Here is a 22,213-nt window from a genome sequence, read left to right on the forward strand (position 1 = left end):
TTTCACAGATCTGTAAATCATAAGCACACAGTAGCAGCGTCTCTGATGTAGTCTGGACTGCCTGGTGAGTGAGTCCATATGTTTTGTAATCTGCGAATTTGCACGATCTCCGAGTAGCGGACTCCTTTTTTTCTACCATTCCAGACGCTGGGCGGAAACGACATATTTTCAACACAAACACAAGGCGACGTAATTACAGTATCAGCGCAAGACGAAGTATATCGTGTTGTTTTTACATTTTAGTGTCGGCCGGAACCTTTAAACACCATTTAAATTGTAAGTCATTGAAAGGTGAGTTTAAATTTTATGTTCCCCCTCCTCCTTCTCCTCCCTCCAAACGTGTTGTTTCATTTGTGCATGAATTCAATGGTAACAAGCCTGTGGTATTTTCACGTGGAGGGGCGGGGGGCTGGCTTAACATGATATTTCTGCCGAATAAATGGAAACGTTTTAACACAAATTGCGGGCATTAACAATATTTATTCTCGACATAAATCCCTGAAATTGTTGCATTAGTTGCTAACGAGGAGGCAATATGGAGGAAAGAGCAGCTAGCCGCAAACTGTGGGTCTCTGCGAGGCTTTTGTCGGGCTGTTTTCTTTAGCTAGCTAACAAAAATGCCGCTAAACTGAGTATGCCTCGATTTATTTCTGTACCACGACAGTTAAATGTTAAATATAGCTTTATTATTATTATCCCCACGTGAGACTGCACACGCTGTTAAACCGCCCACCTCCAGGTGTTGCAGACCTTCTTGGTTGTTGGAGCTGGAAGCACCAGGCACGGCCATAAACACTTCACAGGCAGACAGCCACCTCTGCATTACCAACACAAAACACCCCATCCACCTGCCGCAGATATCTTGTTGTTGAAGTTTAGCTTTATTTGCTCAGTGTCATGTTTTGCACCCCAGCGCAGACACACGTGTAATAACACTCCCACCCCACTCCCCCCTCAAAGAAAATAAAAGATCCTATGAGTTTACACCATGTCATAAGATACATGGGTCATGGGCGATGCAGATTAGGCATTGTTGTTATAATAGAAGTTAGTTGAGACAAAATTAGAGTAGTTCTTGATGAATCAATCAGCTGACCAGCAATCAAGCAAACAAAGGTAAAACTGCCTTTATATCTTATTACAAACATAATAATTTAAGTTAGTAAGTAAAGTATTTGGAATGTAAAGTGAACAAGACAGCAGTGCTTGGTGTTTAATAACACCATAGATACATCAGCTAAAACAGTAGACACACATCAAATAAGACATGGATTGCTGGTAATCTGCATTGCCTCTCATTGTCACCCATGAATCTTTTCAACAAATCCCATTCTCCAATGCTGTTTTCTCCTCTCTACCACATTGATTCCCACGTGCTTCCATCATGCAACAATCTTGACGTTGACCAGGAACCTGCTGGTCTCCAGGTCTACCTGATGAGCATGAGCCTGACTACAGAACCCTCTAACGATGGTCCCACTGTTACAGAAGGTTTTAAACAATATTACTTTTTAACATTTATTCTGTGTCATATATATCTTGTCAATGTGCGGTAAGGTGTGTGTGTGTGTCAAGAATCGAAGAATGGATTAAGTATTGTATGTCATCAAAGTGGCACAATAAATGTTTCATGATTTTTTCCCCATTCATTTGTCAAGCATACAGAGAAACACGTCCGATGTCCCAAATAAATGTGAACATATTTACTCTGCCAATGAATCAAAGCACCAGTGGGCAATAAGAGTTTTCAGTTTCAAGGTCTCAGGAACAGGAACTAGCTGCTCATCACTCCTATTTATTACCCATCAGAGAGCAAAATGACTTCGGTCGAGAAGAAGGACAAGAAGGCAGATGATGTGGCTGAGGAAGAGGAGGAGGAGGAGGAGTACGTGGTGGAAAAGGTCCTGAATCGGCGAGTGGTGAAAGGGAGAGTCGAGTACCTTCTCAAGTGGAAAGGCTTCTCTGAGTGAGTACATTTGGCGAGATATTATAATTGTATTTACAGATGTTTTATTCGTTCTGGCATATTGTGGCTATGTCACTTTTTCCGCTCAGATATTGTGTGTCACTTATAACAATGAATAGAATGAACTACCAGATTATTTAACAGATGACTAAATTATGAAGTAAATACTGCGTTTTCTTGTACTAATCTCTGCAGTGAAGACAACACGTGGGAGCCAGATGATAACTTGGACTGTCCAGATTTGATTGCAGAATTTCTGCAGTCCCAGAAATCAGCACATGAAGGAAAGAGAAAGGCAGCTGGAGATGCGGAAGGAGATGAGAGTAAATCAAAGAAGAAAAAAGACGATGTAAGTTCCCACATCTTATTTGTCATATGTTTTTATGTGGTTCTCACACCTAAGAACATTATAAAATCAGTTGATTTACATTACTAATTTGCATTTTAGCCATATGCCTCATTTTAAACCAGTGCCACAAACTGACAAATATCTTTTACACCTGTAACATACCGTCTGTGTAGTCTAATGTTTGACACTTTTTGTCTAATTAAATAAACCCATCAGTTATAGCTGGGATGGATTATGAGCCAGTAGACTCCTAGGCACAGACACACACAAGGGCCCACCACTGCACTCACGCACAAATCGACAGTTGCACAAAAGAAAAACAAATTAAGTTAAAAAATATTTAGATTGTCATGTAAGGAATGTCACAGATTCTCCTCCTACTACTGCTTTTTGCCAGGAAACACCTGAGAGCCCCGTCAAGACATCAGGGGTGGATAAAATATTGGGGTGAATAACATAGTAGGGATTAGGGAAATTATCGGGATGTAGCGCACAGGTTTGGGCTTCAGGGCCCCATGAGTCTGTTCCGTAATCCAAGTCTGATAAATACAAAGTCTGATAAAACATTTTCCTTTGTTCACTATGGTCCCCATTAGCCCATGATACAAAACAAGATGGTATTTCTTTTTTTCTGAGCAGCCAAGAAACACTGGCAAGACACAGAGCAGTCATAATAAGATGGGGTAGAAGAAGAATTGAAATAGACAGGTGTTATTGTAGTTCAGGTATCACTTAAACCTCATCCTGGTAAGAAGCTTTTGGTTTAGGAAAACCACTCCACACTTCCCACAAGACAGGTTCTAGTCACAGCTTATCAAGATTATCTGTACACCATAAAGAAATGACTTACTTTGGAATCAGTCAGACAGTTTCCCCTCCCTCCTCCATCACCCAATCGTCACACACCCACTAATAATAAAAACAGTAACAAAACTACCTGACTGAATCCAAATTTCCGTGCAATGGCAGACTTGTGTCCGTGAAAGATGTAAAAAAATCCAGCGTAGCCCAGGAATCAACAATTTAAGATGTCCACAGACCAGTTTAGGGTCCAGACTACACTCACACAATCATCAGAACGACGGATGTGGCACCCACACAAAGACAATATTTCTCAATAAAATACAGACGAAACCTTGTACTATTCTATTCAAATTCAGATACTAGCCAGTTGTAGCCGTAGAAATATAGAAACCAAGAAACTGCAGATACTTTGCATTCAAACGTGTTGTTTTGCAATTGATCAAGGTTGTCTTTTGTTCTCTGATCCTCAGACAGAGAAGCTAAGGGGCTTTGCCCGGGGTTTGGACCCAGAGAGGATTATTGGTGCCACAGATTCCACGGGAGAACTCATGTTCCTCATGAAATGGTTTGTGTGAATCTTATAGCACACATTAACGTTTTGGATGTTGAATGTGCCATTAACCATGTCTCCAGACCAGATGCACATCAGTTTAATTGTCTTTTTAGGGCCCGAGCACCAGCTGGTGTAACTGCTCTGATTATTCTTTTTCCATCTTTGAGCGCACCTTTGAGGACGTTTGCCATGCCAAACTCAATCAACTTGGTGTTCACATCAGGACCTGTGAAAATTGCGATCTGATGAAATTTAGGGCGATGTGATGAATTTTAAAGAAATCATAGTTGAAAACACATTTTGTGTTCCCACTAGCCATGCAGCCGGCTTCTGCCCAGTCAGATGCCACCCCTCACCTTCCTTTTATCTATGTGCGGGTTACTATGGCAACCATGGCCAAAATAATGTTTGCGGGAATAGCATGCGACAGGCTTCCGCCCTGCGTCTGTTCTTTGACCCTGACTGACTTTGCAGCCCTAAAAAGTTAGGGTTAACTGTTTCATGATGATAAAGTCAGTCATTGTGCCACCTGCTGGCAACAGGAAGTACGCTTCAGTAACAAACGTTTCATTTACAAACACTTTCAGGGTGTGGTCTACATTTGCTATACTCGGAAATGTTATTGTGGCCGATCTCTAGTTGTGTGTGCAAATGAAAATTCTAAAATTGTAATTCTAGTTTCTTTTTTGCTTGTGCAGGAAAAACTCTGATGAAGCCGACCTGGTGCCGGCGAAGGAGGCGAATGTGAAATGTCCGCAGGTTGTCATATCGTTCTATGAAGAGAGACTCACTTGGCACTCATATCCCACTGAAGATGAGAAAAAGGAGGACAAAAACTAACACAGGGTGAAAAGGCAAACAGAGTTTCATCGTTCGTTCAACTGGATTTTTGTGGGGTGGGCAGTGGGCAGTGTGCAGCGGAGACAAGCAAGACACCATCGGAGTCATTCGATGTACTACCACTCATTTGATTCTACTTTTATCTGGATATTATCTAAATGTATATAAGCTTCGGGTTTTCTCGACAACTCTTTCCATTTGAATGAAAAGATAGTATTACTTTACAGTATCCATTGCAGTTGTGGAGTCAACCGCCTATTTCAACATGATTTTAACATAACAATGTTCCAGTGCTCGGTCATCTTGCTAAGATATTGTATCAGTGAGGTGATGATTTTATTTCATTAATGTGCCATTTTCTTAATTCATCAGTGCATTTGAGGGCAAACTGTGCTCAACTTAGCTGTTTCCTTAAGACTTGTTTGGTGTACGGTTTTGAAGTCTCTTCAGTGATTTCATTTGTTCACTGGTTATATTTGTGGTGTTTTTTGTTGTGTCTTGCTTGTATCTTTCTGAAAATAAACCACTTTTTGTTACTGTGCTGTCATCACTGTTAATAAGAGGAGGTTATTACTCGCAGGGCTGCAACTATTGCAATCAATTTTCAAGATGATCAGCCAATGTTTGGTCAAATATTAAATTCACTGCGACTCAAGTAAGATTTTTACATTTAAGAAGCCTGCACTTCCTGCTTGAGATATTAAATAGTTATATTCTGGACCGAGCACCTGTTATCCAGTGAAAAATACCAGTCATGACAACTGGAACACAAGAGTCACGGGTGAAAATAAAGACACTTTATTAATCAATAAAAACAATATTTGATTGCCAGCAAATATCTCAAAACAAGGAACTACATCCAAACTCAAAGCAGAGGGTGAAACTGTAATGGAGACATTTGACATATTTCATAAATTGTGACAAACAAACATGAAAATATTTACATAACAAGACAGACAAAAACAGTGCACTAAGTAGTAGCATTATTAAATAGTTGGTGTTGTACTGGGTTACACTGAAGTGAATGTTAACCAGAGTTTCATGCCTGAAAATCACATTTAATGAAAACATTTCTCCTTTCAAAAACCATTTTTTGGACATCGTCTTATGTTCTATTCTGCCTCTTATAAATATTCTAGCCTGATTCCTATCTCAATTGCAACAAGTGACCTGCTTTTTTTTCTTTTACAGAGGGTAATGTAACACATATACTGACAAACTTCATTCAAATAGACAAGTAATAGCACTTCTACTTTGAGAACATTTCCCCTCAGTTCTCAAAAACCGTTTAAAGTGTAGATAATGAAATAGTGAAATAAAGGCATTCAACTCAAAGTGGCCACAACACTCACTGTCATTTCACACATTCAAATAACTTATCTCACACAACAACTTGGCTCACTTTGTTATCAACACAAAAGGACTTGCTTTACAGCAGTTAAAAATTGCCTCACGTGGCTTTCCGTTGGCTATCATTGGCAAATAAGTTTTCTTAAAAGGGATATCGCTACACCACAGCATTAACCGAGCCCGTTTTCAAGTTAATGCTCAAAATTGGGCATCCAATGAAAAACCAAATCCATTGCTTTAGTGTCCAACAGCCTAGAGTTGGTGGTGATCATTCAGTACTCTCTGGAATTCCTGGCTCATCACAATAACTTGAACTTTTCTTTATGTTGACCACAGGCGGTGTGTGGGTGTGTGTGTGTGTGTGTGTGTGTCAACCTTTTAAATCAACTTAGAGGATGTAGATTTATGTAGAAGCAGATGTGGCTGGACCTATAACCTTGCTTATACTACAGATTATGAACAGTTACCAAGAGCCTTCCTTAACGCAGCTCTCATATTTAAACCTGCGGCAAAGGACTAGCAATAGACACGGCAAAATGCATACAGCCAAGCCTTTTAAAGACAAATTACAGTGCTATGTATAATTTATAAGAAACTTGATACATTTTTGCAACACAGTGTGCCTCCTCTCTAAAACATCCTTCGCCTCCCCTCTTGTAGGACTTCACCTCGAGGCCTCTTTGTAAGCAATGGCCGACCCGAGAACACAGCCTCCGACTTTTCTTGTCTCAACATCCACCTCCCACATATCAAACCCAACTTCTTTAGGGCCTCTGGACTTGGATGCCACTCTGTATCTGTCTCAAACACAGGACTCTGTGATGCAAACCCTCAGCATTAGAGTGTAGCATGTAAGCATTTAAGATGTATCGAGATCAAGCCTCATAAAACCTTTGGTATCTTAACTCCAACCATTGATGCTGTTCTTCGCCTGAAGATTTGCAACTTAAAAGCTTCAGTGACTATGAAAATCACTAAAAGTCTCCAGGGTGGGATGTAATCTGTTCGTCCTTTAAAACCTTCAGTGCATAGGTCCTCCAACCATCCTCGATGACCGTTCTTTTCCTCACACTTTTCTTCTTTTAAACTACAAACACTCTGCATCCTCAGTGGTTTGGTGCAAAAGGATCAAGAGCAGCTAAAATTTTCCGAATAGCTCATTTGATGTCCTTTTATATCCTCATCTTCCTCGCTTATCGTCTCCCTCCCCCATCTAAACAACGTATGCCCTCAAACGAAGAGCTACTTCTGTTTCAAAGTTTTTCCAGGAAAATAAATGGAGGAACAGAATGAAAAGGGAGAAACTAATGCAGGAAGAGAAGTCAACAATGCCATTCTTCTACTCACCATAATCTTCTGAAAGGGAAAAAAAAGGACATCTCTCTTGCATCTGCAGAAATCTTTCTTACTGATTTAGCAAAGTGATAGAATAAAGAGCAGTTTGTCCCCCTCACTTCTTTTTGTCTTTCTGTTTTTTCTCTGGCTTACGGTTCTGCTCAGCAGCCGCGCTCAGGCTGCGGGGCATGATTAGCACGCTGCCATCAGTGCTGTACTGGAGCGAGTACTCGGTGGGAGAATAGGGCCGGCCCTCCTCATCTCGTAGCTGAGTGAACACCTCCTGGTACAGACTTTGCATTTTCTGCTTCATCTGCCGGATGGAGCGGATGAACTCCATCTTCTCTTTCAGTAGACGGGCCTTGTCGCGCCTCAGGTCTTGGACCCCCTGCTCCAGGTTTATGATGGCGTCCAGTTTGCGCTTGCGGCAGTTCTGGGCCGCCATTTTGTTCTTGCCACGCCTGCGGATGTCGCGGATGAGAGCAAGCTGAGGTTCACTCAGGTGGTGCTTGGCAAGAAGCTCATTGAACTCTTCAACAGGCAAGTTGATTATCTTTTCATTGGAGAAGGGAATTTTCATGGACCGGGCCCGGCGTTCGTCACGGCTGGCGTGCTTATCGAAAAAGTCGTGAGCGGGCTGAAGCTTTGAACTCTGCTTGTCGCGGACAGTTTTCTTCCCGGCTGATATGGCGAGCTCTGGGTGCTCTGTGAAAGCAGAGGAAAGCGGCAGGTTGTAAGTATGATTGTGGCTGATGCTGTCGAGCTGAGGCAAGCTGTGGAACTGGGAAGGGTCCTGATAGCTCATGCGACAGAGTTTACTGTACCCAGGCTGGTGACCACCAACGGCACCTTCTTCTGTCTCCACGGTGGCTACCTCCGAGTCAGTGCTGTATCCCACGGCTCCTTCCTCTGAGAACGTTGCAGATGTTGAGGAGGATGAAGCCGCAGAGGAGCAGGATGTCTCGGAGCTGCTTGGTGAGGCTGGGCTGTGGCTAGAGTCGAGGGAAAGACCAGAATCTGAATCAAGCTCTTCTTCCAACTGGGAAGCTTGGGCCTGGCTGAAGCCCTCCTCCATGGCAAGGTCCAACAAGCTAATTTCATCAAGCATGGACTCTTCCAACAAGGTGCTAAACGGATCAGGCAGAATAGGTGTGGATGTGACGTTGTTACTGGAACTGTTTGTGTGTGGCGGGAACAAGATCCCAGTCAAGTTAGTGGATCCAAATGTGGAGTTGATGTTGGTGGAGTTGGTGGAGGACAGTCTGACCATGGTGGTTCTTGGCGTGATGCTGACAGAGTCCAACTGGGGGGTGAAAATCTGGGTAAAGTCTTGGCTGCAGCTGGGGAGGGAGGCCTGGTGAAGGCTGACATCCTGGTTTATTGGCATTGAGCGTGTAGGAATTCCAAAGTTTCCCGATGGGCTTGACTCAGCTGTCCCACTTGTCCCACTATCACTAGTGGAGTTGGTGGAGAGCGAACTGTTGTTCACTTCCATTGCCTTCAAACAGGAAGATGTAGATTAGTGAAATCTACACACATTGTAAAATTATTATGATCTTTATATTTCATTCTTCCAACAGGTATATTATGAATTTAGGTCAAATTATTTGACTTTAACAGAGAATAGCAGTAATGTTTGTATACTTTCTGTTTTTTTAATTCAAAACGAAGGCACATACTTGCAGCTCCATGATCGCCATTATGTCTTGCCACTGCTGCTCAAGGTCCAACTGTGGCTCTGCTGCGGGCAGTGATGGTGCCAGAGGAAGGCCCTGAGATGTAGAAGGAACTTCTTCACTGGAAACCGCTATTTCTCTGGTGACAGCCGGGGCTGGAAACTGAAGAAAAACTTCACGTGAATAAACACACTAATAACTTCACTGTTGTTTTTCCCCACAATAAATACTATAGTAATGTCACCCTTCACAATACCTGCAATTAATGTAAAACGGCTAATTTTTACGTTCTAACCTCTGATTCTTCTCCAAATGGGAAGGTGGCCTCCAGTAGCCTCAAACATTCTTGTAGAGACAGTGAAGTCTGTGAGCCAAGACCTGGGAGCTAAATAAAAGCACAAATGTTGTGTATTAATATTATACTAGTTATTTTAAGGTGTAGCTGTTTCTAGATTGAATTGTGTTCACTCTGAATTTTTACAATGACTTGCAGCCATATTATGTGCCGACAGTATTTTATTCTTTTTAAATACAACCTACAAAATAATGCAGACATACGGAAGGCAATAGGAAATCAGCTCTGAAAACACACTAGTTAAGTCACGCTTGTATGTTGTTTTTTTTATAATAGACATAAAAGCATCCTCGAAAGACTGTATGTATAAGATTGCACTGTATGTTAAAAGTGATAAAAAAGAGGATGTTACAGAATAACATAATGGGAGGACAGATGTTGTGTGGTCACTTACATTATACGTTAACTTTTTATATAGGAACAGCTACAACAATTACCACAGGTGTATAATGTTACACGTATGGCTATACTACATCAATACACTTATAAAGACAGAGGAGCTATTTTGGGGAACCCTTGTTCTATATTTCCTGTAAATTTCCTTTCCGGCAAACATTTGCTACAACTCACAGGATGCATTGTGACAACAAACATATTAATAATGTGTACGGCATGTGCATCGCTCGGTGTCTGAGAGATTCCTGTGTTTTTATGTGGAGAACGTCAAAGTTCACATACAGCAAACGCAGAGATTCTCCTCTTCACACATTACGACAACATTCTGCTCAGACACACTGTAGCCATTGTGAGCATAAATCCTCCTGAAACGCTGTAACAATAAAAAACCTCAGTGCCCTTTTAACAGCGATACACTTGTGAGTAAATGCACCTGCTTTTTAAACTACTACCTTTGCGTTGCTAGCTACAACTAAAATATCACCGTCCCGAAAATACGTCTTTGCTGGATGCAAAAACATGCAGAGAATCTCTGGCATCCATGTGAACGGCAGGGTTCACACTGAACATGTCACCAGTCCAGAGACGAACAACCATTCACAGTCAATTTAGTGTCTGAATTCACCTCTGCATGTTTATGGACTGTGGTCCAGGGTCATAATAGTTTGGGATTTTTCATTAGTTTTGACTTTTTGTTGATGACTTTTTTTTTTTCAAATTAGTTCTATAGAGCTGAAATTTTAATGATTATTAATCGATAACTAAATTTATCGTCAATTATTTTGATAATCTATTAATAGGTTCGACACTTTTTTCATGATGAAAACAGGATTTCTGACTGTTATAGCTTCTTAAATGTGAAATTTTTTTTCCGTTATTTTGCTCCATATAACAAAGACGTCATTAAACATGAATCATTTTGGTTTGTGGACAAAACAAGACATTGGAGAACCTCATTATTCCCAGGTTTGACAAACACTGATCAACATTTTTTCAGACATTTTATGGACCAAGCGATTACTCGAATAATCGTGAAAATAATCTAAAGATTAATCGATTATGAAAATAGTTGTTCGTTGCAGCTCTAATTGGCTCGTGTTAATTGGTTTTAAGAGCGGGTTTGCTAGTTTTTAATTTTTGTAAATGCTTACATTTAGTTTAGTTTTATTAGTTTTTTTGTCATATGGAATCAAATATAACAGTCTACAAGAAATTAGCTTCAAGTTCAAAACGTACATCATACTGCTGAGGTTGGATGCAGTTAGTGCGCCAGGCAAAAATCAAATAGCCAACAAACTAAGACACACGAACATAACATAAATAATATTAAATAACACTCATGAGACAAATCACACTGCTTGTGAGCCAGGAGTCTCAATCTGAGGAAAAACATGAGCAAAATTAAAAAAACAAAACAAACAAAAAACAAAACAATAAACCCATAGACTAGAGGTTTGATTCACTTGCATAGCCTTATATCCCACATTGTAAACAAAAACAAATTTAAATTAATTTTATTATGAAGGAAAATACAACAAAATTGCCAGCAGAGAAAACATAAATACACTTCATATGAACCCACAGGTTTATGTATGAAATAAATTTACAAAGACGACGCTACAATTTTAGTTAGTTTTAGTTTCGTAAACACACAATACACTTTCAGTCAGTTGGCGTTTTTTATATTTTATTTCAGTTAACGAATATTGTAAGTCTAAGTCCAAGTGGAGAGAACCCACACATGGAAACTTCAGATCGCAAACCCGAGTCTTTTTGTTGCAAGGCAACAGTGCTATTTGTAAAAAATAAAATAAATGCAGAACAAGAACAAAAACAAAAGGCTAATTTCAATTAACAGACGCAGACAGGGAGAGGACTGTAGCTAAACCACTGCTGCGTTTACTTCTCTACAGTTTGTTAATAAGGCAGTTTGGTAGTGGAGCATGTAGTTCCTACTAAAGCATGTATGTGTGTATGTGTGTGTGTGTGTGTGTGTGTTTGGCTCCTCCAGTGGACACACCCAAGCTTTTCAGAGCGGAGACTGTTGCTGATTTTTACATGATTTGAAACCCAATTTAAAACACTTAGCCACCCTTTTAATCATTACAATTTAGTAACACTGATTCCTGCGTGGTCACAAAGTCGGAAGAGGACCTGGAACCAGCCATCAGCTCCCAGCTACCATTAATCAAGTATCAAGGCACATACATCCACCTTCCACTGGACACAACACTGGACATGAGATTCTATTAACTCAGTAAGAAAGGCTTTATTTAAATAACAGTTTTTTAAAGCTCAGTTACCAAGTGCTGTACAAAACAACAAACAATAAAATACAGATATTTAAAAAGATCACATTAGACAAGTCTACAAACCTGCTCTGGAATACTCTCTCCAGTCTCCCCATCTACTGGCTGAGGCCCCTGTAGGTTGACTCCATTCCTCCAGCTCTCTTGTTCCTCATTCCTGTCTTTGTTCTCCTGTACGCTGGGCTTCTCCTCCTCACTCTCTTTCTGACGGTTGCTGTAGTTGAACACTTCTCTTCCCGCACCAAGGTCAATGTCCTGTCGCCATAGGATGTCAATCAAGTCAATGTCCTAGAAAAACATATAGCAACCATTGAAAAATGGCCCTGTACAGAGAAATGTTACTTTAATAACCAGATTCTTCGTAGACAATGTAAAATCATATTGTGACAATGGGTAAATGAAATTCAAACTAGTTAGGCTATCTAATCTGATGATCTGAGGGGTGATTTTGTAATGAGAACGAGGCAGATCATGTAACAGAAATATGGTCAGATGATGCAACCATGACATAAACACTTAAGCATGGTGGTTATCATGTGATCAGAAAGATATATCAGTGTGACCCCTGATCTATTGATAGAGCTTTTCTATGAAGTTAGAAAAAATTAAAATAAAAAGGAATTATCACCAACCCTAATAAACTACTGCACAGATAAAAAAAAAATAGAATAGCTATACTTGCTGCTCTGCGAGAGAACATAAAGGAAAATGTCTCCTTGCTGTAAATTTAAACATCGCACTCAGATGACAACTTTAAATGTGGCAGAATCACAGCTGTAGTAAATGTGACTCAAGTGGTTCGACTAAAAATATCTGTCACAGATACCAGGGGTGTGGACCAGGGAAGACATCAACATGTGATTTGGGTTTATAATTTGTCTTTTATGCTGATTTGGCCAAAATTGTGATGAAAGCACGTGCTGAAAACAATATAATCGATTAATTAATCTCTTAATGTATCTTAAATGAAGACCAAATGCCAACCCTGGACGTGTCTGAATAAGATGTTTATCCAAAAGGAGTAGTTGTCAAAATTCAGGCCACTAAAACCTATCAAGTAACAATTCATTTCTAGAGTGTTGGGTCTATTTTAACATACATACATATTAAAATGACCTTTGACAACATTAACTTTGAGCAAATGTAAAAAGGGAGGTTTTAGCCTCCTCCTTGAGGTAGATGTTCCCCAGGTGCAGTACCTCTTTTGTGAGGTCGTCGTTGCCATCCCTGCTTCCCTGCTCCTGGTTGCCCTCCAAAGCCACAGCACCCAGGCTGCTGTCCGCTGTGTTCAGGTTGTATGTAGATTCAGGTGCTCCACTTCCTCCCCTCATGGCCGGGGTAGCGTCAGGGTTGTTTACGTCCTCTAGGCCGGCCCCATTGTCCAGGGTGATGCTGGGGCTGGACTGGCTGCTGGCGGACACCACTGTCTCAGAGTCACGATGCACAAGCCAGGTATTGAGCTCAGTACTGGGCACAGAAAGGCGATCCAGCTGACGCACCTGGTTTAACAGTCGTCTAGTGGTGAAGAAATGGTCCAGGTCCACACTCTTTGGATGGATGCCATAGCCGTCCAGCGTGTTGCGCAGGTTGTGAAACTGTGTCTGGGTGTAGGCTGAGCTAGGGCCCAGGATGATCTCTCTCAGTGGGGGAAACTGATTGCTTAAATAGCTGTCAACGTCCACTCGCACCCCGATCAGACTCAGAAGGATGGTGAACTGAATCAGGCCCTCTGTGAAGTACTTTTTCAGGTAAAGCATTTCTTTACAAAGGAACAAAAGGTGAAAGGGAAAAACAAAAAACTAAAATGGGGCCAAGTTCCTTGGGTCAATACTTCTGTACTTAACGAGGAAGAAGGATACATGAACATAAAAAGTGGGTTAAAGTAGTACGGGGACAGGGTGTTCACCAGGGTTTTGTACGTTTAAAATGCAAATAAGATTCCAAGGCTTGGTTTCCACTTCTGCCTGAGTCCAGTCAGTGCTCACAGCTGTGTTCTTCATCAGGATTTCATCCTCCCACTCCTAGCAAAAGTGAGAAATTACAGTTTTTATTGCTCAACTGCAAACTGACATTTCTACACAACAATCACGCAGCTTTCAGACACACACAGGAAGTCTTTCCTACCTAAAACTGCATCAAGCACGTGAAGATAAAATTAGGGAAGAATCAGGACTAGCTAGCCAACTGCAACCACTCCATCCTCCCAAGTATAGACAAGTGATGTCGGCTCGCACCAGCGCAATGCCGTTTCATTACTGGCAAATCAGCAGAGCAGACATGACGACCACACAGCTTGAGCAGGCATCTCCCCACCCTTGACAGGACGGCTACTTCTTGTGGGCGCTGTTGAAGGTGAATGAGGGAGTCGAGAAAGCTCGCTGGGCTGGCTTGCACACGCATCGACGACAACGTAAGGTGGCGAGCACGGTCCCTCCCTCCTCTCCACCGGTTACGCCGTGAGCTCCAGGGCTTTTATGTGTTTGAGAACCCGGTTGCAGACATTTCACACGTATCGTAGGCTTGCCATCAACGATAAGACGTGTCGCCATATTGGCAAATAAACTTGCATCTCGTTTTAATCTAAAAAGTGACAGGTACCTCTACTAGCATCAAACAATCTCCCTGGCAACAAGTTGTAAAGAGATGACTGACAGTCAATTTAGCCATTCACAAACATCAAACGCGATGATGACACATGACTCCAGCAAGCGCCAGCGAATAGAAATACAGCATGGGTGGGACCTTACGGAAAACTGAATTACTATTGGAACTCGAGGCATTTATACAGCGCTAGCCCCATTAGCTTGTTTGTGGCTAACTACCGTAACAATTAAAGCTACTTTGAAAAGTAAGTTAAAACAACACTCTTCCACTCATTCACACACAAACCCTGTTCATAAACCCTTGGGTCTGCAAACGCTGACCAATGCCACTACTCACTGCTGTGACATGCTTCGTTTTCTAATGCATTAGTTAATTTAAAGGTCTTAATTTGATACTTACGTATGGATTCTCTCTTCATGCACCCAAATCCGCAATCCGCTACGATCTGTATTAAAGCCCCGTTTCATGAAAACTTCCACAATGCTGTCACATTCAGCCTTTCCTCAGCAAATGGCCCACCGTGACTTGCAGATTTGCTAGCTGGCCCGGCTAGCCTAGCTGCGCCGCTTGACACCAAAACACGCTTCCACACTGGGCATGCGTAGAATATTCTAGTAGCAAGCTTTCATCAGCTGTTCTCAACATACAGGATACACCATTAAACGCAACAATAAAGGCCATTTACTGTTACTTTCTCATTTATATATTTTAATCGAACTAATTCATGCATGTCTGTTGAAGTTCACTGCATGCACAGAAGTAAAAGTAGATGAAAGTCGTCTCCACTGTACATTGATCAACATCAAATGTGCCTATGTTTTTTATTTATTCCCTATACTTGCACTAATACATATCCCATATGTGGGTCAGAATACAACATCCTTATCCAGGATAAGGACAACAGGCAAATACACATTTACTCTTGTTTTGCCTGTAACTTTAAAGCTACATGGGTCTTTAAAATAATCTTGAGGAAATTATTAGGAAATAATGGAAGCATATATAAAAATGAATGCATTGCTAAAACATGTTGATTTTAGTCAATGTGTGGTTTTTGATATTTGCTTTTATTCATTATAAGTAATTGGAGGTTGGTGATGAGGTCACTGACTCATTACCATCACTGTTTCTTTTGGGTTATACTTCTTGCATCAGCTCCTGTTATCTTTGGTTTGTTCTTTTGTCTTTTAAGATATTTATCAATTTCTGCTCCTGTCTCCATGTCTCTTTTTCTTCCACATGTCATTCTGTTAAAAAGCTTTATATGATTTGTAAAATGTCAAATGCTATTTTAATTAAAGAAAATGTACCGAACACAAAGGCTCAACATTAAATTCCACTTTTATTTCTCCTTGTAGCTCATGACAAAATATTTCTTGTGAGAGTCTGAGAAGCTCACTATATATTAACGCCCATCAGATTGACAGGCCTGTTGTGGTATCGCTTTGAAATGTCTGCTTCAATCTGTAAAAAACAAAGTTCACAGTTAGCTATAATAGCAAGGATGTAACATATACAGTGTTAATTATAATTTATACCATCTGATCGTCAACTCTTATTACCAAAAATGTAATTAACTGTGGCTGACATTTGCAGAATCTAAGTCTACCTCCTCACATTTGCTAAACTCTGTAAGATTCATCCTGTGAACATAAATTTAAACAGTAATCCAATACCATTTTTTGGAGTTCTCGGGTGCACCCTGCCAGCAGGTCGACACGAGGCTCCAGTCTCGACTGCTCCTCTAGGGCTTCCTGCCTCTTCTCGGCCATTGTAGCACCTTTCAGAACCAAAATGTCTGCCTGCTTCAGCTTCTGTCTCAGCACCTCTGACACACGTTCAACATACCTAAGAACACACATTTTATATAAATAATATTGACAAAAAGTACATCACAATGAGGAGTTAAGCAATGATTTTCCCCTAATTGTGCATGTTGTATTTCTGCATTGTTAAAGTAACTTAGAAGTTATGCACAATGACAAATGTTTAAAACTTGATGCCATGAACATCAGTGACTGCAGCGTACCGAGGCGAGGCCTGGATCATAAACAGATGCTGCATGCGGAGAGAGGTGAGCCTGCCCAGAAGGTCCCGCACTTCAGCCAGCATCTTCTGGATGTGCTCATGGGTCTGGCCTTGGATGATAGAAGGAGCCAGCTGGAACTGGCTAATAGACACCACGTCTCCCTCTTCTCCCATCTCACTGATGCGCTGGGTTAGGAACACTTCCAGCTACACCAACATATAAAACCACTGTCACTTTTTTTGGGATAGATATACTAATCTGACATCAGACATTTTTTTCAATAAAAAAAGAAATTAAAAGCTAGCGTTCTTTTACTTTTAAACAGGAACGTGCGGCTTGAAAGGAACATAGGCTTGAAACTGTGAGAGATAATTTTCACTTTCTATTTTAGCTGTGAATCTGGTGCAGCTCACTGTACAAACAACTAGTTGACAAGTGCCTTAATGAAAAGGAGGCACTTATCAATGCAGACATTGAGTCACATGCATCTGGTGTGAATCCAGCATAATGTTTGATGCTGGGCAAGTGGCATAGAGATGCTCAGTTAATCCTGAGTGAGTTTACCCTTCTACTCAGAGCTGTCCACATGTGATTGGATGACATAGGGTGGATGTAAAAACAGGTCTGAACTATGATCTTAATTTCAGAAGAAAATTTGAAAAAAAACATTTGTCTACTCTTTACCTCCATGAGCTCATCAATGAACTGACTGCGGGACTGAGAGTTTTCCAGCAAACTTAAAGCATCCTCTCCTCTTGCCACACCCTCAGGACCTACAAGGTGATGCACTCATCTTTAGCAAACAGAAATTCAACAGCTGAACATGAAAAAGTTTAACTGGAGGCATAATGATCAGATGTTTAAATACTCACAGCCTGTACCCACATCTACAATTTCGATTTCTATGGGAGCTGCTTCACTGTCACCCCAATCGATGGTGCCTGCACCAGTGTCCTGTTGAGGGAGACAGATATTAACATACTTGGGTAGTAGTTAACATTTTTTCAGACATACAAATACCCAAGCATATTACTTTCAACATATTACGCTTACAGAGAGCTATTAAAACAGCACAGTGGATCACAAAATTGACCCTACCCTCCGTCCTCAGAAGGGCCACAATATCATCAAAGACCCACCCCACACACCCCCAGCACCACCCCTTCACACTCCTGACATCGGGCAGATGATACAAGAGAGTGAACTGTAGGACATCGAAGCTGAAAGACAGCTTCAACCCCCACACCATAAGACTACTTAACAGCCACAAACCACTGCCCCTCCCACCCCCACATAATCAACAAAGGACTCAATACCACTCTCTGCACTCTGTACAATAATGTGTACTTTCTGAAATCATGTACATTTATTTTTTTTCTTCTGTAATGTAAATAAACGTAATTAATTTATCATCATGTTTACATATAAATATTTTAATAATATAAAGGTCAACAATGACAATGTATATAATATTAAAAAAAGAGAGGCATCTCATACCTCAGAGTTTGGCTCCAGACTGATACCCCAGTCTATATCATCCTCAACAGTGATGGCAGAATCCACAGCATCTGCTCCTTTGCCAAAGTTGCCCCAGTCAATCTAAAGCAGGTTTTAAAACAACAAAAAACATGAAAGAAATGTTACAAACATTTGGCAGCCCATGGACAAGCGGAAAGGGAACTGGCATGTAACCAGTTGCCAGTTCAAATCCCTCCCAGGTCAAAAGGTAAAAGCAGTGGGCAGCCACTGAGCAGTACCCAACACCCACTGCTCCCCGGGCCCTGCTCAGTGGCTGCCCACTGCTCCTAATTCATCCTCTAATAGAAGATGATGGGTTAAATGCAGAGGAATTTCCCTACAGGGATCAATAACATACCAAAAATTCAAAAACTGACCTTGGATCTAACACAGTATGTAATTGTAATTATGACCCAAATTAATGCTTAATATACAGTAAAACTAACCGTATCCTCATCGAGTGTCTCAGGAGAAGCATCCTCCACAACTGGCCTCTCAACCACAGTGGGCACACTCCCTGTTCTCCACTCATAAAATGTTGCGTTTCCTCTCTTCTGTGTAAATGTCAGAGCGGGCAAGACTGGATCAGACCTGCGAGTAACAGGGGAGGTGAAAATACATGAATAACCCAGAAGGAAATGAAAAAAACATTCCCATGGTTTAACAGTGTACACACTTTTCTTTATGTATTTACACTAAGAATTACATTTGCAATCAATGGTTGTTAAATAAAATAGCATTTATTTCATGCGATACTGAACCTCTCAGTGCAAGCCAGATAAAATAAAGGAAACAGAATTTTAGAGAGACAGAAACGGTGATGGCTTTTTAATTGTATACTCACCAGTTACATACAAAGTTTGTGAAAGCAATATAAAGTTTGATTTGCTCTTCTAATTTTGCTGCGTCCTTCCCGACTTCCTCAAGAACTGAAGGCAAGTCTTTAACCAGAGCCTGAAGCTCACGGGCCACATTTTCTCCCTGGCAGAAGAAAAAGTTAAGTCTTACCACTCAGGACCACTCACTACATACATGGACAAAAGTATTCAGACACCTGACCACGGGACTGCAATGACATATTAAAAATTTCTACAATACTTTAATATGGAGCAGGTCCCCCTTTTGCAACTAAAACAGCACCAAACTCGTCAAATCATGTCCTTTTTAGTCCTTACTTAGAAAAGGGCCTTCTTCAAACTGCCACAAAGTTGGAACATTAGCATTGTTCAAAATGCCTTGGTATGCTTGATAATGGATTTGGCCCAAAGCCTGATTGAAACACCTGAATTCAATACTGGTGTGGCCAAATACTCTTCATATAGTGTATTTCAGCTAAAATGTATGATATTGCAGTGTATGCATTTCCACATATTTCCATGCTAGTGTAAATATGTTTGCACTTACTTTGATGCCATACTGTTTGCAGGCAACGTAGTATCGTTCCCTCAGATCTGCAGCTGAGCTTTGGCACTCGACTTCCCGCCTGCTCAGCTCCTGCTGCAGCTGCTGGGCTCTGGCCAGCTGCTTCCTCAGAGCCGGTCCTTCATAGCTCACATTGCGAATCAGCAAGCTGGCCACCTCCGCTGGGTACACAGACATTCATTTAAAAAAAAAAAAGAAAAAAGTTATTAAATAATTCTGTACATTCAATTACTTTGTTCAACTAGACGAATACCATTTTCCCTGTATCCTATAATGAGAATTATGCAAAAAGAACGTGTAGATCTCTACAACAACTGTAGAGGTGTGAGTTTTCTAATCTACGGAATAGAATGAAATGATAAATCTAATAGTGTATTTACAAGTTGGCATATTTGGGTTTCCTTTATTTTCACATTATATTGACTTACCCAAGTAGATATTATCTGCCTCATAAAGGGTCACAATCTCCTGCCAGTCCTGTACAGTCAAAGACAAACCACAATTCTAATCCAGATCTTAAGATTGCTTAGTTTTAAAAACAGAAGAACATTAATGACATTTTTCTTCAGACCACTTTGTTTAAGAAACTAATTAGGAGTGACATGCTGTGGCAGACAACAAAAGCTTGTTTGCCACCTCTCACCTTCATCCTTTGAGATGAATATCTGCCAAAGATGTTCTTGGAGGAAGCCTCTGTTCCCTTCAGTAACTCAACTATCCTCAAGCAGTGAAAGTAGTGAATGTCTATCAATGAAGCAAAACAAAATATTTTATTATTACTTGCATATGTTTATACAATTTAAATATCTTGAATTAATACAGTTGAGGGGTAAAGCTTAAACAGCAGTAAAGATATCTTGGTCTAGAATGTAATTAGTCTTCTATAAGTCACATAGGGGAAAATGTTTATTTTGTTAGTACAAAGTACAAAGTGACCTGGTTCCAGATAATACCTCAGTGCAAATACTAAGCTTGTGTTTGCTGGATGATATTTAAACAAAAATCACTTTACAAGATCATTTAACGATACAAAATGCTTGATTTCAAATTTCAAAGAGTCACCAATATGTTCAAATTATTCTTTCTATCTGTTGTCTTGCAAAAGATTTTCATGGTGTTCCCTAAATTGTAGTTTGACCTGGACAAATGCATGTCTGTTTTATACATAAGTGTAATGGCAAACATAAGACAGCATCTATATTTTATGTGACATGAGAAATGTAATAAAAAGTAAAAATAATTTTTTTTATATTTAAGATATAGAGAAAATTGTTATTTGTGTGTTTTTTCAGTTGTTAAATGAAGTTGCTGATGATTCTGGAAATATCTTCAAAACTGCTCATTTCTGTTTGATAAAAACAAACTATTAGTTATGAATAACAACAGTCTGGACATGAGGGACTTACAGGAACCAGACAGAAGCTGTGTAATCTCCTTATTCTCTGGCATGTCCTGGATGGCAGCATTGATCTTCTCTCGGATTGTTTTCACTGCATTTTGCCACTTGACATTACAATGACGTCGATCCAGCAGCCAGTCTGTGAACACAGGAGTTTATACGTCATTTTTTTTTTACAAAGAATTCTTGAATAGCATTTGATGTTAGTGGTTACACATATTACACAAATTCAATCAAAAGTTATATGTGCACAAAATACACATTTGCCAACTCCTTGCTAATGGCGAAATACTTTGCTATTTAAAGAATGACTAACGTTTGTATTAAAAGAAAATCCAAAAGAAAGGTTTTATAAAGTGTACTTAATTTGTATCTGTTTGTTTAACCACTTTATTAGGAACACCTGGACACCTTCATACAGCTGCCCTATTAGCCAGCCATGTGGCAGCTGTGTAATGCAACGTCAAACATCGAAATAAGGGGACATTAATTGATATTTTGGATGTCAAATAAAAACAAACAGTCCGTTTTCTCATTGTGTCTTTTGCCTTACCCAGAAGCTTGCTGGTCTGAATGTCAATGGGAAGGTTTTGAATGTTCTGTTGAAGAGAAAACATATTACAAATCATGAGTGACTTATAACGTATTCCTTGTTCTCTAATAACACCAAGTGCATTAAAATAAACGTTATATCCTTGTACAACTTGTTACACCATGCGAGCTTGACAGAAAACATCATTTAACTTCTTAAGTGCTACTTATTTTTCATTTAACTTGGCTCTTCACCGTGTGACAGCAAGCTAACGTTGGCTAACAGGTTGATAATAAACCGCAATCAGCCAGCTTACCTCCATTATCGCTTCACCGTGTGACTCAAAAACGAAAAAAAAGTGCTTCTTTTAGTTTATGATTTCATGTTGAACGAGATTCATTAAAAAGTGCATATCCAACAACATACGGACATGAATATTGACGTAGTAATTCCTGTGTTTACGACACGTTACAAGAAGCGGAACCAGTAAACGGAGGCAGTGTTACGTAGTCAATGCCAGTGACCAATCGCGAGGCAGATTACTGAAGGCCGAAGCTGATTGGTCAATATGGGTGATGCAATTACAGAATTCGTCGAGAGAGGGCGATGTTGTTTCTTTAAAGCTTAGCCCATGACAGACAAACAGATGTAGATAGATAGATAGAAAGATAGATAGATAAACAGACATATATTATTTTATTGTCCTCTATATATACATATTTGTATTTTATTGCACACCTTATCTTGTCATTTTGTCACTACACAATTTAGTTTTT

The 22,213-nt window shown here is 40.3% G+C and overlaps 3 protein-coding genes across 9 annotated transcripts; 1 reads left to right on the forward strand and 2 right to left on the reverse strand.

Annotated features, from left to right (window-relative positions):
- The first annotated feature begins 58 nt into the window (after positions 1-58).
- On the forward strand, positions 59-5,048 carry cbx1b (chromobox homolog 1b (HP1 beta homolog Drosophila)). 4 transcript variants are annotated; one of them, XM_058620732.1, is made up of 6 exons: positions 59-291; positions 1,410-1,491; positions 1,810-1,966; positions 2,162-2,315; positions 3,590-3,684; positions 4,371-5,048. In XM_058620732.1, exons 2-6 carry the CDS (start codon positions 1,437-1,439, stop codon positions 4,510-4,512), a joined length of 603 nt encoding a protein of 200 aa, XP_058476715.1. In that variant the 5' UTR covers positions 59-291; positions 1,410-1,436; the 3' UTR covers positions 4,513-5,048. The 4 variants fall into 4 exon arrangements, with proteins under 4 accessions (XP_058476715.1, XP_058476716.1, XP_058476717.1 ...); XM_058620733.1 differs by having other exon boundaries at positions 59-276; XM_058620734.1 differs by lacking the exon at positions 1,410-1,491.
- A 239-nt stretch (positions 5,049-5,287) lies between these two features.
- nfe2l1b (nfe2 like bZIP transcription factor 1b) lies at positions 5,288-15,199 on the reverse strand. 4 transcript variants are annotated; one of them, XM_058621302.1, is made up of 6 exons: positions 14,937-15,199; positions 13,133-13,954; positions 12,000-12,188; positions 9,169-9,258; positions 8,877-9,035; positions 5,288-8,695 (listed from the first exon to the last, which is right to left on the reverse strand). In XM_058621302.1, the coding sequence occupies exons 2-6, from the start codon at positions 13,688-13,690 to the stop codon at positions 7,313-7,315; spliced, it is 2,379 nt and encodes a 792-aa protein (XP_058477285.1). In that variant the 5' UTR covers positions 13,691-13,954; positions 14,937-15,199; the 3' UTR covers positions 5,288-7,312. The 4 variants fall into 4 exon arrangements, with proteins under 4 accessions (XP_058477285.1, XP_058477283.1, XP_058477284.1 ...); XM_058621300.1 differs by having other exon boundaries at positions 12,000-12,221; positions 14,937-15,194; XM_058621301.1 differs by lacking the exon at positions 14,937-15,199 and adding an exon at positions 14,058-14,769 and having other exon boundaries at positions 12,000-12,221.
- A 661-nt stretch (positions 15,200-15,860) lies between these two features.
- On the reverse strand, positions 15,861-21,914 carry cdk5rap3 (CDK5 regulatory subunit associated protein 3). The gene is made up of 14 exons (XM_058621122.1): positions 21,754-21,914; positions 21,459-21,504; positions 20,913-21,044; positions 20,150-20,250; positions 19,935-19,983; positions 19,489-19,667; positions 18,929-19,065; positions 18,531-18,675; positions 18,064-18,165; positions 17,439-17,520; positions 17,251-17,339; positions 16,567-16,772; positions 16,214-16,385; positions 15,861-16,001 (listed from the first exon to the last, which is right to left on the reverse strand). The coding sequence occupies exons 1-14, from the start codon at positions 21,757-21,759 to the stop codon at positions 15,936-15,938; spliced, it is 1,512 nt and encodes a 503-aa protein (XP_058477105.1). The 5' UTR covers positions 21,760-21,914; the 3' UTR covers positions 15,861-15,935.
- Between the last annotated feature and the right edge of the window lie 299 nt (positions 21,915-22,213).

This window comes from Solea solea, chromosome 21 (assembly GCF_958295425.1).
Source record: "Solea solea chromosome 21, fSolSol10.1, whole genome shotgun sequence".
NCBI classification, from domain to species: Eukaryota; Metazoa; Chordata; class Actinopteri; order Pleuronectiformes; family Soleidae; genus Solea; species Solea solea.